Raw genomic sequence first — 17,842 nt, 5'->3', positions numbered from 1 at the left:
CATCGGATGAAGCATACAGGGTGTAGTGTTAATGAGATCAGTCCATAAGAGGGTCATTTAGGAGTCTGGTGACAGTGGGGAAGAAGCTGTTTTGAGTCTGTTCGTGCGTGTTTTCAGACTTGTATCTCCTGTCCGATGGAAGAAGTTGGAAGAGTGAGTAAGCCGGGTGGGAGGGATCTTTGATTATACTGCCCGCTTTCCCCAGGCAGCGGGAGGTGTAGATGGAGTCAATGGATGGGAGGCAGGTTTGTGTGATGGACTGGGCGGTGTTCACGACTCTCTGAAGTTTCTTGCGGTCCTGGGCCGAGCAGTTGCCATACCAGGCTGTGATGCAGCCCAATAGGATGCTTTCTATGGTGCATCTGTAAAAGTTGATAAGTTGGCATTGCTGCTGGAAATGTTAGATTCACTCAAATCTGAAGCTGAATTCAACTTGGATTAATGTGAAATTAGACACCAGAAATCTACAAATTAGGATTCAGCTTCATTCCACCTCGGTTCTGGGTAATGAGTTCAAGTTTCACCCCATTGTGCCCTCACAGGGATTCTTTCACAATTGAATAGTGTCACACAGCAACAAAAATAGTTCAGTTGGACACTGGGCAGAGTGATTTTTAACCCTTGCTCAACACTGGCTGATAAATACAAAAGTCCTTTCCTCATCCACCCCCAGCACCCACACCCCCACCCCCAGCACCCACACCCCCACCCCCAGCACCCACACCCCCACCCCCAGCACCCACACCCCCACCCCCAGCACCCACACCCCCACCCCCAGCACCCACACCCCCACCTCCAGCACCCACACCAACACCCCCAGCACCCACACCCCCACCCCCAGCACCCACACCCCCACCCCCAGCACCCACCCCCCCACCCCCAGCACCCACACCCCCACCCCCAGCACCCACACCCACACCCCCAGCACCCACACCCCCACCCCCAGCACCCACACCCCCACCCCCAGCACCCACACCCCCACCCCCAGCACCCACCCCCAGCACCCCCACCCCCAGCACCCACACCCCCACCCCCAGCATCCACCCCCCACCCCCAGCACCCACACCCCCACCCCCAGCACCCACACCCCCACCCCCAGCACCCACACCCCACCCCCAGCACCCACACCCCCACCCTCAGCACCCACACCCCCACCCCCAGCATCCACACCCCCACCCCCAGCACCCACACCCCCACCCCCAGCACCCACACCCCCACCCCCAGCACCCACACCCCCACCCCCAGCATCCACCCCCCCACCCCCAGCACCCCCACCCCCAGCACCCACACCCCCACCCCCAGCATCCACCCCCCACCCCCAGCACCCACACCCCACCCCCAGCACCCACACCCCCACCCCCAGCATCCACACCCCCACCCCCAGCACCCACACCCCCACCCCCAGCACCCACACCCCCACCCCCAGCACCCACACCCCCACCCTCAGCACCCACACCCCCAGCACCCACACCCACACCCCCAGCATCCACACCCCCACCCCCAGCACCCACACCCCCACCCCCAGCACCCACACCCCCACCCTCAGCACCCACACCCCCAGCACCAACACCGCCAGCATCCACACCCCCACCCCCAGCACCCACACCCCCACCCCCAGCACCCACACCCCACCCCCAGCACCCACACCCCCACCCCCAGCACCCACACCCCCACCCCCAGCATCCACCCCCAGCACCCACCCCCCCACCCCCAGCATCCACCCCCCCCACCCCCAGCACCCACACCCCCAGCATCCACACCCCCAGCACCCACACCCCCACCCCCAGCACCCACACCCCCAGCACCTACACCCCCACCCCCAGCATCCACACCCCCACCCCCAGCATCCACACCCCCACCCCCAGCACCCACACCCCCACCCCCAGCACCCACACCCCCACCCCCAGCACCCACACCCCCACACCCAGCACCCACACCCCCACCCCCAGCATCCACCCCCCCACCCCCAGCACCCACACCCCCACCCCCAGCATCCACACCCCCACCCACACCCCCAGCATCCACCCCCCCACCCCCAGCATCCACCCCCCCACCCCCAGCACCCACACCCCCACCTCCAGCATCCACACCCCCAGCACCCACACCCCCACCCCCAGCATCCACCCCCCAGCACCCACACCCCCACCCCAGCATCCACCCCCCCACCCCCAGCACCCACACCCCCAGCACCCACACCCCCACCCCCCGCACCCACACCCCCACCCCCAGCATCCACTCCCCCACCCCCCGCACCCACACCCCCACCCCCAGCACCCACACCCCCAGCACCCACACCCCCACCCCCAGCATCCACTCCCCCACCCCCAGCACCCACACAAACACCTCCAGCATCCACCCCCCCACCCCCAGCATCCACACCATCACCCCCACACACACACACCCACCCCCAGCACACACACACACACACACACCCAGCACACACACAAACAAACCCACCCCCAGCACCCACACCCCCACCTCCAGCATCCATACCCCCACCCACCAGCACCCACACAAACACCCCCACCCCCAACACCCACACCTCCACCCCCAGCATCCACCCCCAGCACCCCCACCCGCAGCACCCCCACCCCCAGCATCCACCCCCAGCACCCACACAAACACCCCACCCCCAGCACCCACACCCCCAGCACCCACACCCCACCCCCAGCATCCACCCCCAGCACCCACACAAACACCCCACCCCCAGCACCCAGGTAATCCTCCGCGCCCCCCCCCAATGAGCAGTTCTGTTCTCCGAGCTGGGCCGTTGTGTTATTAATGCTCAGTCAGACATATCGAGCTGCTCGCTCTCCATGGACATTCTGCGGTTTTGCAGGAAAGATGTATGTAAGTATCATTTTGTTTCCTTTCATCTGTAAAGTTTTCATCTTTAAGGAATCAATGAATAGATGGGAGAGGGAGGATAGGAGAGGGATGGACAAGGTGAGAATGTTTGGGTGGACTTGGAATGGTGAGGGAACTGAGGAGAGAAGAGGACACTGCAAAGCGGAGGAAGAGGCAGGAGGACTGAAGAGAACAGGGGTGAAGGATGAGAGGAGGGTGACGCGAACAAGGAGCAAGGGCAGGGTTTGGAGGTGTGGAAGGAAGTGGTGTGTAGGAGCAATAGGTTGCAAGGGAGACTGGAGGAGAGGGCTGATTGAGTGAGCTGTAGGTCTCCCGACAATTGTGAAGCAAATTGTATACTTACTCTCTGAACCATTTTGATTTAGAATGTGTGAAATTGTGGAGTTTCATTTGCTGAAGGTTCGATCAGCATAAAGCTCCCCTTGAGGTAACTCCCGATCAGCTCCCTCCGCAACTTACTCCCGATCATCTCCCTCCGCAACTTACTCCCGATCATCTCCCTCCCCAACTTACTCACGATCATCTCCCTCCGCAACTTACTCACGATCATCTCCCTCCGCAACTTACTCACGATCATCTCCCTCCGCAACTTACTCACGATCATCTGCCTCCGCAACTTACTCACGATCATCTCCCTCCGCAACTTACTCCCGATCATCTCCCTCCGCAACTTACTCACGATCATCTCCCTCCGCAACTTACTCACGATCATCTCTCATGGCAACTTACTCACGATCATCTCCCTCCGCAACTTACTCCCGATCATCTCCCTCCGCAACTTACTCCCGATCATCTCCCTCCGCAACTTACTCCCGATCATCTCCCTCCGCAACTTACTCCCGATCATCTCCCTCCGCAACTTACTCACAATCATCTCCCTCCGCAACTTACTCCTGACCATCAGCCATGTCACAGTGAAATGAAAGTAAACCATTGCAATTGGTGAGCCGAACAAGATGATCAGAACCATTGCCCAGTGTGGGACTGAGCTTCATACACAGAGCACAGGAGGATCCCAGCTTTGTATTCATTGTACAGATGGGAGATTACGATTGGTCCCCGCTCTGAGGCTGAGGAATGGTCAAATCTACACCTTTTGCTTTGCGACAGAGTGGGAATGGGGCTGGACACCAACTCCATTGATTTATGTACAGACAAATGATCAGGACTAACACAGGCTCTGTACCAATGGGCTGGGCTAGACTGAGATTCCAAGCAAAAGACAGGAGTGAGGCAGAGGACAACAAGGAAGGCATGAAAACCACAAAGGGGAATGCAGTGAGGACAGGAGTGAAATTCAGACCGTTCTGTCTGTCACTCATCTGAAACTTTAGTTAATAAAATCATAATTCTACAGAGCAATGTCCAACCATTTCAATCTGGGCCACAGATTGGCACACAGCAAGTCATGGAGAGTCTAACCACAGTTATTAGACCGTATCCAACTCCACAGCTGCTCACCAAATCTCCCATCTCCCAAATGTGTTGAAGGAGAAAGATTGGAATATTTTGAGCATTTTCCCGACCTTGGTAGCCTCTTCCCTCAGAGATGACATCAGCTCTCCAGCTCAGTGACAGGCGACACACCCGGTCAGCTCTCCAGCTCAGTAACAGGCGATACACCCGGTCAGCCCACCAGCTCAGTGACAGGCGATACACTGGGTCAGCTCTCCAGCTCAGTGACAGGCGATACACCCGGTCAGCTCTCCAGCTCAGTGACAGGCGATACACCCGGTCAGCCCACCAGCTCAGTGACAGGCGATACACCCGGTCAGCTCTCCAGCTCAGTGACAGGCGGTACACTGGGTCAGCTCTCCAGCTCAGTTACAGGCGATACACCCGGTCAGCTCTCCAGCTCAGTGACAGGCGATACACCCGGTCAGCTCTCCAGCTCAGTGACAGGCGATACACCCGGTCAGCTCTCCAGCTCAGTGACAGGCGGTACACTGGGTCAGCTCTCCAGCTCAGTTACAGGCGATACACCCGGTCAGCTCTCCAGCTCAGTGACAGGCGATACACCCGGTCAGCTCTCCAGCTCAGTGACAGACGATACACCCGGTCAGCTCAGTGACAGGCGATACACCCGGTCAGCTCTCCAGCTCAGTGACAGGCGATACACCCGGTCAGCTCTCCAGCTCAGTGACAGGCGATACACCCGGTCAGCTCTCCAGCTCAGTGACAGGCGATACACCGAGTCAGCACTCCAGCTCAGTGACAGGCGATACACCCGGTCAGCTCTCCAGCTCAGTGACAGGCGATACACCCAGTCAGCTCTCCAGCTCAGTGACAGGCGATACACCCGGTCAGCTCTCCAGCTCAGTGACAGGCGATACACCGGGTCAGCTCTCCAGCTCAGTTACAGGCGATACACCCGGTCAGCTCTCCAGCTCAGTTACAGGCGATACACCCGGTCAGCCCACCAGCTCAGTGACAGGCGATACACCCGGTCAGCCCACCAGCTCAGTGACAGGCGATACACCCGGTCAGCTCTCCAGCTCAGTGACAGGCGATACACCCGGTCAGCTCTCCAGCTCAGTGACAGGCGATACACCCGGTCAGCCCACCAGCTCAGTGACAGGCGGTACACTGGGTCAGCTCTCCAGCTCAGTTACAGGCGATACACCCGGTCAGCTCTCCAGCTCAGTGACAGGCGATACACCCGGTCAGCCCACCAGCTCAGTGACAGGCGATACACCCGGTCAGCTCTCCAGCTCAGTGACAGGCGATACACCCGGTCAGCCCACCAGCTCAGTGACAGGCGATACACCCGGTCAGCTCTCCAGCTCAGTGACCGGCGATACACCCGGTCAGCTCTCCAGCTCAGTGACAGGCGATACACCCGGTCAGCTCTCCAGCTCAGTGACAGGCGATACACCCGGTCAGCCCACCAGCTCAGTGACAGGCGATACACCCGGTCAGCTCTCCAGCTCAGTGACAGGCGATACACCCGGTCAGCTCTCCAGCTCAGTGACAGGCGATACACCCGGTCAGCTCTCCAGCTCAGTGACAGGCGATACACTGGGTCAGCTCTCCAGCTCAGTGACAGGCGATACACCCGGTCAGCTCTCCAGCTCAGTGACAGGCGATACACCGAGTCAGCTCTCCAGCTCAGTGACAGGCGATACACCCGGTCAGCTCTCCAGCTCAGTGACAGGCGATACACCCGGTCAGCCCACCAGCTCAGTGACAGGCGACACACCCGGTCAGCTCTCCAGCTCAGTGACAGGCGATACACCCGGTCAGCTCTCCAGCTCAGTGACAGGCGATACACCGAGTCAGCTCTCCAGCTCAGTGACAGGCGATACACCCGGTCAGCCCACCAGCTCAGTGACAGGCGACACACCCGGTCAGCTCTCCAGCTCAGTGACAGGCGATACACCGAGTCAGCTCTCCAGCTCAGTGACAGGCGATACACCCGGTCAGCTCTCCAACTCAGTGACAGGCGATACACCCGGTCAGCTCTCCAGATCAGTGACAGGCGATACACCCGGTCAGCTCTCCAGCTCAGTGACAGACGATACACCCGGTCAGCTCTCCAGCTCAGTGACAGGCGATACACCCAGTCAGCTCTCCAGCTCAGTGACAGGCGATACACTGGGTCAGCTCTCCAGCTCAGTGACAGGCGATACACCCGGTCAGCTCTCCAGCTCAGTGACAGGCGAAACACCCGGTCAGCTCTCCAGCTCAGTGACAGGCGATACACCCGGTCAGCTCTCCAGCTCAGTGACAGGTGATACACCCGGTCAGCCCACCAGCTCAGTGACAGGCGATACACCCGGTCAGCTCTCCAGCTCAGTGCCAGGCGATACACCCGGTCAGCTCTCCAGCTCAGTGACAGGCGATACACTGGGTCAGCTCTCCAGCTCAGTGACAGGCGATACACCCGGTCAGCTCTCCAGCTCAGTGACAGGTGATACACCCGGTCAGCCCACCAGCTCAGTGACAGGCGATACACCCGGTCAGCTCTCCAGCTCAGTGCCAGGCGATACACCCGGTCAGCTCTCCAGGTCAGTGACAGGCGATACACTGGGTCAGCTCTCCAGCTCAGTGACAGGCGATACACCCGGTCAGCTCTCCAGCTCAGTGACAGGCGACACACCCGGTCAGCTCTCCAGCTCAGTGACAGGTGATACACCCGGTCAGCCCACCAGCTCAGTGACAGGCGATACACTGGGTCAGCTCTCCAGCTCAGTGACAGGCGATACACCCGGTCAGCTCTCCAGCTCAGTGACAGGTGATACACCCGGTCAGCCCACCAGCTCAGTGACAGGCGATACACTGGGTCAGCTCTCCAGCTCAGTGACAGGCGATACACCCGGTCAGCTCTCCAGCTCAGTGACAGGTGATACACCCGGTCAGCCCACGAGCTCAGTGACAGGCGATACACCCGGTCAGCTCTCCAGCTCAGTTACAGGCGATACACCCGGTCAGCTCTCCAGCTCAGTGACAGGCGATACACTGGGTCAGCTCTCCAGCTCAGTGACAGGCGATACACCCGGTCAGCTCTCCAGCTCAGTTACAGGCGATACACTGGGTCAGCTCTCCAGCTCAGTGACAGGCGATACACCCGGTCAGCTCTCCAGCTCAGTGACAGGCGATACACCCGGTCAGCTCTCCAGCTCAGTTACAGGCGATACACTGGGTCAGCTCTCCAGCTCAGTGACAGGCGATACACCCGGTCAGCTCTCCAGCTCAGTGACAGGCGATACACTGGGTCAGCTCTCCAGCTCAGTGACAGGCGATACACCCGGTCAGCTCTCCAGCTCAGTTACAGGCGATACACTGGGTCAGCTCTCCAGCTCAGTGACAGGCGATACACCCGGTCAGCTCTCCAGCTCAGTGACAGGCGATACACCCGGTCAGCTCTCCAGCTCAGTTACAGGCGATACACTGGGTCAGCTCTCCAGCTCAGTGATGGCGATACACCCGGTCAGCTCTCCAGCTCATTGACAGGCGATACACCCGGTCAGCTCTCCAGCTCAGTGACAGGCGATACACCCGGTCAGCTCTCCAGCTCAGTGACAGGCGATACACTGGGTCAGCTCTCCAGCTCAGTGACAGGCGATACACCCGGTCAGCTCTCCAGCTCAGGGACTAAGTCTTCTACAAACTGCAGCAGTGAGTGTTTGACAATAAAGAGTTCTGCAAGTCAAGAAAAGTCCTCCTGTACTGAGTTGTTGTTGTTAAGTGAGACCTGGCCTCTTTACCAACGAAATGTAATGAATGTCAAAGGCAGCAGCGTTGACCATGACTGGAAGGGATTGCTGCAATCGTTCAGAATGGCAAGATCTTATCCATCAAGCTGCATCACACTTATAGTTCCCACGTCCTTAACAATGAGGCTGAGCAACAGCAGAGAAGGAAAGAAAACTAAGCAAATCCTGCACTGGGGTAGCCACTACCTGGTGGGACATCCTGCCCCATGTGGCCAAAGATCTTTAGGCGGAGTATCGGCCTGTTCAATCACCCGATTTGTTACCAAGAGGAGACATTATCCTCAAATTGAGGGAGAACCAATTTAGCCTCGGTGAAGGGTGTGTTTTAGTTGAGAGCTCGGAGTGTAATCCCCATTGTAGAAGTAGGAATTCAAGGTGGTCAACATACTGTCATGGAGTAGGGTTGTGATTTAGACGCTGTGGGCTGAGTTCGCCAATCTCGCTCAGGACTGCAACTGGACTCAGGAAGGCCAAAAGTTAGCCCAGATCCCCATTACGAATTGCTGAGCTGTGAGGCATGCTGGGAGGAGAGGGTATGTAGTTAGTGGAGGAACAGGCTTATTAGTAATTCCATCATACCTGCACAGGGCCACATGCTAATTACAACCCCTATAAGACATGGAAATGTGTGGCACTGAGGAAATCTTAAAGGGACTGATTGCAAAGTGCAACATGTGGGCTGCGCACAGCAAAGGGAAATTGGAGGGCAGATTGGTGATGACCCTCACAGTTCAATTGCCTGACAAGAAGGACGTGCCCAGCAATTTCACACAAATGGTTAAAGAGACCTATCAAAGTTGTGACTCAGCTGACATCTGCACCGTGCGTACTGCAGTCAGTAACAGGAGTTTCCATCTCCTTCGGAGGCTCGTGACAAGTGGCTACTCGCCCTGAGCTACTGGCTGCCAAAATGGTGACAGGAGCCTATTCTGCCAAATTGTGATTGAGGCTCACTAGGAGCTTGGTTATACTGTTCCCTGAGAGACAGAAATACATGTCCTGTCATTCTTTGGGCATCAGAGCAAGCTCATCAGTTCTTTGTTATATTTAGTGCAGAATAGATTCTGACATTTCTACATGCTGGATGTTACATGCTCTGATGTACACGAGTGCTCCTGTATGCAGTAATATCTTTAAATATTGCAGAAAGTTCGCAAACCTTCTGTCTGATTCGTTTTATTTTATTGCCCTTGGGTCAGTGTTAACGACAATATGTGTTGCAATCTGTGGAAAAACTAGATGATTGTAATGTTTGCCTGACCTGTGCCTTGTTCTTAATATGGTCATCATTGTCCTCGATCTCCAGTAGAAACTGTGCCCCCCACCAACCTGCACACACGCACACACTATTTAATCAGCATTTTGTGCTTGGGGTTTTTCCACTTGCATCAGATGTTGCAATTCACAAAAATAAATTAGTTCATTGTCTCATGTCACTCCTGGTCAGGGCACAGAATGTTCAGCAGAAAAGAGATCTTTAAATTCAACATTAAATCATCAATTGATCAGTTTCCCTCGGGACTGAGGAATAGAAAAATATTTGATCCAACAAGGCGTCTGGTTTGCAATTTTCAAAGAAAATTTGACAGAATCGTGGAATCCCCCCCCCCCCCCCCCCAAATCCTGGAATCCCATGAAGTAAAATGGACAATATAAGCAAAATGCTGGAAATTTAAACAAAATTCTGACCCCCCACCGTTGCCGTTTACAGGTCATTTCTGTGATTGCTTTGGGGTTTTCCCTGATCACTCTTTCCCTGCATGTGTTCCACCTTCAATTCTGAGGAACCGTTTATAACTGCCAATTGCCTCCTGCTCTCTCGATAGAGGCTGTTCACTTGCTCAGTGTCCCTGCTGTTTCTGTTTTTAATAAAACTTGTCTTATTCAGACTCTAAATCAATAGCAATAAAAGAGAAAATGCTGAAATACTCCATAGGTCTGGCAGCATGAAATGGAGACTGAAGCAGAGTTAGTGGCTGGATTTTATGGAGGTGATGGCGGTCTCGTCTGCTGGCTGGAGACCCATCGAGAGCTCCAAGTCGTCTCTCAGGGAAGGGCCACAGTGTTAAATGTCAATCAGGCACATAAATGGACAGCGGTGGGCCTTGGTGATGGCAGGGAGAGGGCGGGGAGCGGAGTTGGCAGCAGAGACAGTGGGTGGTTCCTCGCAGGTACCCTTCCCCGATGCTGGGATCCTTGATCAGAGTCTGAGGGCCTTTACACTAGGAACTCCCCCCTTCCCAGGAGCCTGCTAACAACCCCAATAGGTTGAATAGCAGCAGTATGGGATGGGGCCCTTAACTGGGCATCAGTTACCCTCCCCCACCAAATCCTCTACCAGGGAGAGTAATAAATTCCACCAGATCAGTTATCTTCCATCATTCAGTGGTTAGCACAGTTGCTTCACAGCTCCAGAATCCCAGGTTCGATTCCCCGCTGAGTCACTGTCTGTGCGGAGTCTGCACGTTCTCCCCGTGTGTGCGTGGGTTTCCTCCGGGTGCTCCGGTTTCCTCCCACAGTCCAAAGATGTGCAGGTTAGGTGGATTGGCCATGATCAATTGCCCTCAAGTATCCAGAAAAGTTAGGTGGGGTTACTGGGTTATGGGAATAGGGTGGAGGTGTTGACCTTGGGTTGGGTGCTCTTTCCAAGAGCCGGTTGGGTCTCGATGGGCCGAATGGCCTCCTTCTGCACTGTAATTTCTAGGATTCTATGATCATCTTGCTTTTGTTCTAAATCAGTAGCCTTGAGCATAAAGGAGAAAATGTGCAAAGTTATCAGAAAGCAGGAAGTGTGAAATTAATTGAATGACTCTTTGAAAGAACCACACAAGTGCTAATTGCAACATTGTTGAGGATTAGTTTATAAATGTGCCTCTGTCATCTGAAATGATTGAATTTTACCACAGGGGCAGCCCTAATGCTGTATTGTGCAAAATCTGTCTCGAGTTAGTCTCCATCTGCCGAATCCAGAGATTTCTTAATGCAACATTGACCCCTTACAGTGCAGCAGCCTGTACACTTTCACAGCCTTCTCCATCGTAACATTCACCTTTGAGTATCTGGACACTATAGACACAACCTGCAGATCCACTTGGTGCTTAGTGAAACTTCCTCTCCCCAGACTCTCTACCCTTATCCCAGAATCCCTGCTTCTATACTGCCCCCAGACTGCCTACTCACTCTCCAGCCTCTCAACCCCTTCCCTTCCCCAGAATCTATACCCCTCCTTCATCACGACTCCATGCTCATTCCTGCCCAAGATTCTCTGTTCCTCATTACCTCGGGAATATCTTCATCTTCCTCCTCCAAATCTCCATACCCTCCCTCCTCAGACAGTTGTAACCTTGTAAAGATGAATATACCCAGTACTCCCATTGGGACTTGCCATGCCTGTCAGTAGAAATGCCTTTTTATGAATTGTGCTTGAGTTGGGGAATTTGCTTTGGATAAAATTGTATTTTTGTATGGAGGCGATTGTATTTACTATAAAGAATTTATTAAACAGAATAATTCCGTGTTGAGTTTCCTGCATGTGTTAGCTTTGATGAGCCAGTGAGGGTTTTGGACATTCCACTGTGCTCAATAGACCCGGAGCTTTGCATCTTTAGCTGTAACATCGCAATTATATTCTAGTCTCTTTTGCAACAAAAAATATATAAAAATAAAAACTTTTTAACTTTTGAAATAAATCTGGAGGCAATGTGTTGTTGATATAAGCATGTGTTAAAGGTGAAACATGAAGTGTTGATTTTGTTTTTTGATGGAATGAAGATTGAGAAAGCTGAGCCTGTGATCAATGTCCTTTGTCCTTTTAGATTCCACATTCCTAACTTTTTTTGTGTATCTCTACCGATTGGTGATTTCTCACTAATTCTTCGATTCCCACTGCCTCCTACTATTGACTCATTATTGACACACATGCCGAACCCACAGAATAGCAATGATGACCAGTGTCACAGCAGAACCTTACCTTGTATCGCAGTTTGCACTAGTTTTACTGGGTCACTGCATTTTTATAAGCAGCTTTAATGTAGTAAACTGTCTGAAAGAACGATGATTCAGCAAAATTTGACACTGCTGTGGAAAGGCATATGAACATAGAGATAAGAGCAACAGACCATACAATCTGTCTAGCCTGCTCTGCATTCAGTACAATCATTGTTGACCATCTACCTCCATGCCAAGTTCCCTCCTGCCCCCCACATTCCTGGATCCCGTGAGACACCAAAATTCAATTTTAACCTTAAATTTATTCAATGGCGACACATCCACACCCTCTGGGGCAGACAATTCCAACGATTCACAACCCTTTGAGTGAAAGAATTCCTCCTCATCTCAGTCCTAAATGATAAAACCTGTATCCTGAAACTGAGAGCAGAATTTCTGGTCACGCCCGCCCCTCGCCCGAGGTCAACGGACCTTTAAATGGTCCTCCAGGTTTTCCGTCCAGCCATCCCATGGCAAGTGGCATCAGATGATTTACCTCCATGTTCTGGGTTCCCCAGCCAGAGGAAACAATCTTTGTGACTCTTCAGAGTCCTGCATGTTTCAATGAGATCACCTCTTTCTTCAAAACCCCAGAGAAGATAGACCCAATTTACTCAGCTTTGCACCCCTGGAATCAATCTAATTAGCTTTTGCTGTATTGCTTCCAATGCAAGTACATCCTTCCTTGACATGGAGACCAGAACTGCACAGTATTCCCCATGTGGTCTCACCAAAGCCCTGTTCAATGGTGGCAAAACGTATTTATTATTGTTCTCCAATCACCTGCAATACAGATCAACAACCATTTTCTTTCCTAATTGCTTGCTGCACTTGAATGCTAACTGGGCATTGCTTGTACTTGTCCATTTGACTTTCTCTGAACGTCAACATTTAAAAGTTTAAAGCTTATAAAAAATATTCTGCTTTTCTGAATACCAAAGTATTTTTGTATTATTAATATAGATTGGAAATAGCTGAGGCCCCATCACTGATACTTGTGACATTCCACTAATCACAGCTTACCAACTTGAGAATGCCCTATTTATCCCAACTCTCTGCTTCCTGTCCATTAACTAATCCTCTATCCATACTAATACAATCCCAGACCAGACATTCTAAAGGGGGAGGGGAAACAGCCAGTTGTCGTGGTGCATATAGGCACCAATGATATAGGTAAAAAACAGGATGAGGTCCTACAAGCAGAATTTAGGGAATTAGGAGCCAAATTAAAAAGTCGGACCTCAGAGGTAGTAATCTCAGGATTTCTACCAGTGCCACGTGGTAGTCAGAGTAGAAATGAAAGAATAGGCAGGATGAATGCGTGACTCAAGAGATGGTGCAGGAGGGAGGGGTTCAGATTTTTGGGACATTGGGACCGGTTCTGGGGGAGGTGGGACTATTACAAATCGGATGGTCTACACCTGGGCCGGACTGGAACCAATGTCCTTGGGGTGCTTTTGCTAACGCTGTTGGGGAGGGTATCGGTATTCACCGAGGAGAGGGACATGATGGATGTTGAGGTTAGGGATAGATGTTTGATTACTCGAGGTCAAGTCGGCATAAGGAGGGAGGATGTGTTGGGTATCCTAAAAGGCATTAAGGTGGACAAGTCTCCAGGTCCAGATGGGATCGATCCCAGGTTACTGAGGGAAGTGAGAGAGGAAATAGCTGGGGCCTTAACAGATATCTTTGCAGCATCCTTGAACACGGGTGAGGTACCGGAGGACTGGCGAATTGCTAATGTTGTCCCCTTGTTTAAGAAGGGTAGCAGGGATAATTCAGATAATTATAGACCGGTGAGCCTGACATCAGTGGTAGGGAAGCTGCTGGAGAAGATACTGAGGGATAGGATCTATTCCCATTTGGAAGGAAATGGGCTTATCACTGATAGGCAACATGGTTTTGTGCAGGGAAGGTCATGTCTTACCAACTTAATAGAATTCTTTTAGGAAGTGACAAAGTTGATTGATGAGGGAAGGGCTTTGGATGTCATATACATGGACTTCAGTAAGGCCTTTGATAAGGTTCCCCATGGTAGGCTGATGGAGAAAGTGAAGTCTCATGGGGTAAAGGGTGTGCTAGCTAGATGGATAAAGAACTGGCTGGGCAACAGGAGACAGAGAGTAGTGGTGGAAGGGAGTTTCTCAAAATGGAGAACTCTGACCAGTGGTGTTCCACAGGGATCCGTGCTGGGACCACTGTTGTTTGTGATATACATAAATGATCTGGAGGAAGGTATAGGTGGTCTGATTAGCAAGTTTGCAGATGACACTAAGATTGGTGGAGTAGCAGATAGTGAAGGGGACTGTCAGAGAATACAGCAGAATATAGATAGATTGGAGAGTTGGGCGGAGAAATGGCAGATGGAGTTCAATCCGGGCAAATGCGAGGTGATGCAATTTGGAAGATCCAATACAAGAGCGAACTATACAGTAAATGAAAAAGCCCTGGGGAAAATTGATGCACAGAGAGATCTGGGAGTTCAGGTCCATTGTAGCCTGAAGGTGGCAACGCAGGTCGATAGAGTGGTCAAGAAGGCATACAGCATGCTTTCCTTCATCGGACGGGGTATTGAGTACAAGAGTTGGCAGGTCATGTTACAGTTGTATAGGACTTTGGTTAGGCCACATTTGGAATACTGCGTGCAGTTCTGGTCGCCACATTACCAGAAGGATGTGGATGCTTTGGAGAAAGTGCAGAGGAGGTTCACCAGGATGCTGCCTGGTATGGAGGGCGCTAGCTATGAAGAGAGGTTGAGTAGATTAGGATTATTTTCATTAGAAAGACGGAGATTGAGGGGGGACCTCATTGAAGTTTACAGAATCATGAGAGGTATCGACAGGGTGGATAGCAAGAAGCTTTTTCAGAGTGGGGGACTCAATTACTAGGGGTCACGAGTTCAAGGTGAGAGGGGAAAAGTTTAAGGGAGATGTGCGTGGAAAGTTCTTTACGCAGAGGGTGGTGGGTGCCTGGAACGCATTGCCGGCGGAGGTGGTAGAAGCGGGCATGATAGCGTCATTTAAGAGGCATCTAGACAGATACCTGAATGGGCGGGGAACAGAGGGATACTGATCCTTAGAAAATAGGCGACAGTTTTAGATAGAGGATCTGGATCGGTGCAGGCTTGGAGGGCCGAAGGTGCTGTGAAGCAACAGGGTCCCAGGTCCCATTCCCGGCTTGGGTCACTGTGCAGAGTCTGCACGTTCTCTCCGTGTCTGCGTGGGTTTCCTCCGGGTGCTCCGGTTTCCTCCCACGAGTCCCGAAAGACGTGCTGTTAGGTCATTTGGACATTCGGAACTCTCCCTCTGTGTACCAGAACAGGCGCCGGAATGTGGTGACTCGGGGATTTTCACAGTAACTTCATTGCAGTGTTAATGTAAGCCTACTTGTGGCAATAATAAAGATTATTATTAAAGAGTTGTCTTAGATAAGCCGCTTTGAGAGAGATCCTTCAGGAACCAGCTTGCAGATTCTTGCTTGTGTTGAACCACTGTTTAACGTCCCAGCATTTGGCAAAAAAGCTGCTTGTCTGTTCACATCCTCAATCTAAACTGAACTGAAACTAAACACCTGACTGCATCAGCCCCTAGCTCCTCCCATTAACTATAATCAGCTTACACAATGGCCGCGATTCGCCCCAAAAATTTCTAAGTTAATTTTTGAGGGATTTCCTGCCGGCGAGTTCCCCACCGCAATTCACTGAGACACTGAGTCACGTTTTGGGGCCCTGGAGTGTTTCTCACTGATTTAGGCCACACTTAGAATTTCTTTCAGCTCTGGGGAGAACTCCGAGATCCGTCTGCCATTGTGAAAGGGTGCCCCGATCTCTAAGTGAGTAAGTGAGCGTGTGCCCCCCACCCATGGGCAATGTCACCCCCACACACATCTACACTACTGCACACCATCCAAGTGAGGACACCCCGCTTATGCGGTCCCTGGGGGTCCTCCACTTCACGCCTCCCCAAGCCCCCTTACAGCATCCCCCTCCTTTCTGGGACCCCCACCCATAACCCCCCAACCTCCAAAAGACCCCTACATACCCGCTCTGCTCTCCCCCACCCTTAAACCCCCCCACCCTCGTTTCATGGGCATGGCACCCCTGGCCCTTGGCACTGGCACTCATGCACTGGCACCCAGGCAGTGCTCCTGCCGCTGGGCAGTGCCAGGGTGGCTGTGTTCCGGGGGGAGGGCCAGGGAGTCACTCTGCACTTACCCTGACCACCCTGGGGTCTCTGGTGGCCCGGGAGACCCCCTGGGTGCTGTTCCGCCTGGTCCACCTCTGTGTGGACCAGCACCGATCGACGCCCGGCTGCAGCCTCACTGGGGAAGCTGGTAAATCCCAGGTAAGTAGGTCGTAAGTAGGTTCACGACCTACCTCCATGAGCGTCATTCGGCCCTGCCTATTTGGGCAGAGTTCTGGCTCTGACATCTCGCGGGACTCGGGTGAATCTCGTGACGCACATTCTCCAGCCGTGATTTACTCTTGCTTGAGTGCAATGTGGCCAGAGAATCCCGTCCAATGTCTCTAATTATCTATTCCCCAGAGAACCTTCCTGATAACAAAATCCATCAGCCCTGGGACAGCACAGTGGTTAGCACTGCTGCCTCATGGCACCAGAGACCCGGGTTCAATTCCAGCCTTGGGTGACTGTGTGGGGTCTGCACGTTCTCCCCGTGTCTGCGTGGGTTTCCTCCAGTTGCTCCAGTCCCGAAAGCAGAAGTCCCAAAGACATGCTGTTAGGTGGGGTTGTGGGAATAGGGAGCATGAGTGGGCCCAGTAGGCTGCTCTTTCGGATCGGCCGAATGGCCACCTTCGACTGTAGGAATTCTCTGGGTCAACCTTTATGTTGCTTTAATTATCCGTTTTGTAGTCACAAAGCCTCGCTGTCTTTCAAACCAGGATTATAAAAAAATATCACTGCAGTAGTCACATACACACTAACCCAGGTGTTCAGCCCTCACTACGCCAAATATATCTAATACAATATGTCTGAAATTCTTACATTTATCAGTGCTGACATATTACCCCCTAACTCCATAAGCGATTATATTGTGTTTTATCCTTTCTCTTGAATTAATGCTTTTGAAAAATCCAGGATTACCAAATCTACTGGCTCTCCTTTATCCACCCTACTCGTTACAGCCTTAAAAAATAAAATAGTTAAACTCGACTTCCCTTTTGTAAAACCATGCTAATTCTGTCTGATCAAACTATCATTTTTGAAGTGCATTGTTAAGATTTCCTTAATACTTGATTCCAGTACCTTTCCTTTTTAAAAATAAATTTAAAGTACCCAATTCATTTTTCCAATTAAGGGACAATTTAGCGCGGCCAATCCACCTACCCTGCACATCTTTGGGTTGTGGGGGGTGAGACCCACGCAGACACGGGGAGAATGTGCCAGTACTTTCCTGATGACTGATGTAAGGTCTGCAGTTCCCTGCTTTTCTCTCTCTCCTTTCTGGAATAGCGGTGTTCCAGGCAGCTCGGGAGGCCTTTCATGTGCGCTGCAGACTCAGTGGGCCGGAGAGTCTTTCTGTACTGTCGTGTTCTGGGATTTGCTGCCTTCCAATCTGTTGGGACTGTTTTAAAATGTAAAGAATTCTATGAAAAATGAAAATCCACTATCTCTGCAGCTACTGCTTGTGAATCGGAGGATAATAATAATCTATAATAATCTTTATTAGTGTCTTACCAGTAGGCTTACATTAACCCTGAAGTGAAGTTACTGTGAAAATCTCTCAGTCGCCACATTCCGGCGCCTGTTCGG

General features: G+C 52.5%; 1 protein-coding gene across 1 annotated transcript in view; it reads left to right on the top strand.

Annotated features, from left to right (window-relative positions):
- Positions 1–2,816: 2,816 nt before the first annotated feature.
- Positions 2,817–17,842, top strand: part of LOC140428697 (uncharacterized) — a 51,349-nt gene continuing 36,323 nt past the window's right edge. Inside the window, exons 1-2 of the mRNA XM_072515429.1 lie at positions 2,817–2,850; positions 3,296–3,759. Of these exons, the coding sequence (XP_072371530.1) occupies positions 2,817–2,850; positions 3,296–3,759 (498 nt within the window). The remainder of the gene's footprint in view (positions 2,851–3,295; positions 3,760–17,842) is intronic.

The sequence above is a fragment of the Scyliorhinus torazame genome, chromosome 8, assembly GCF_047496885.1.
Source record: "Scyliorhinus torazame isolate Kashiwa2021f chromosome 8, sScyTor2.1, whole genome shotgun sequence".
Taxonomy (NCBI): Eukaryota; Metazoa; Chordata; class Chondrichthyes; order Carcharhiniformes; family Scyliorhinidae; genus Scyliorhinus; species Scyliorhinus torazame.
This window is presented reverse-complemented; position numbering and strand designations above follow the sequence as displayed.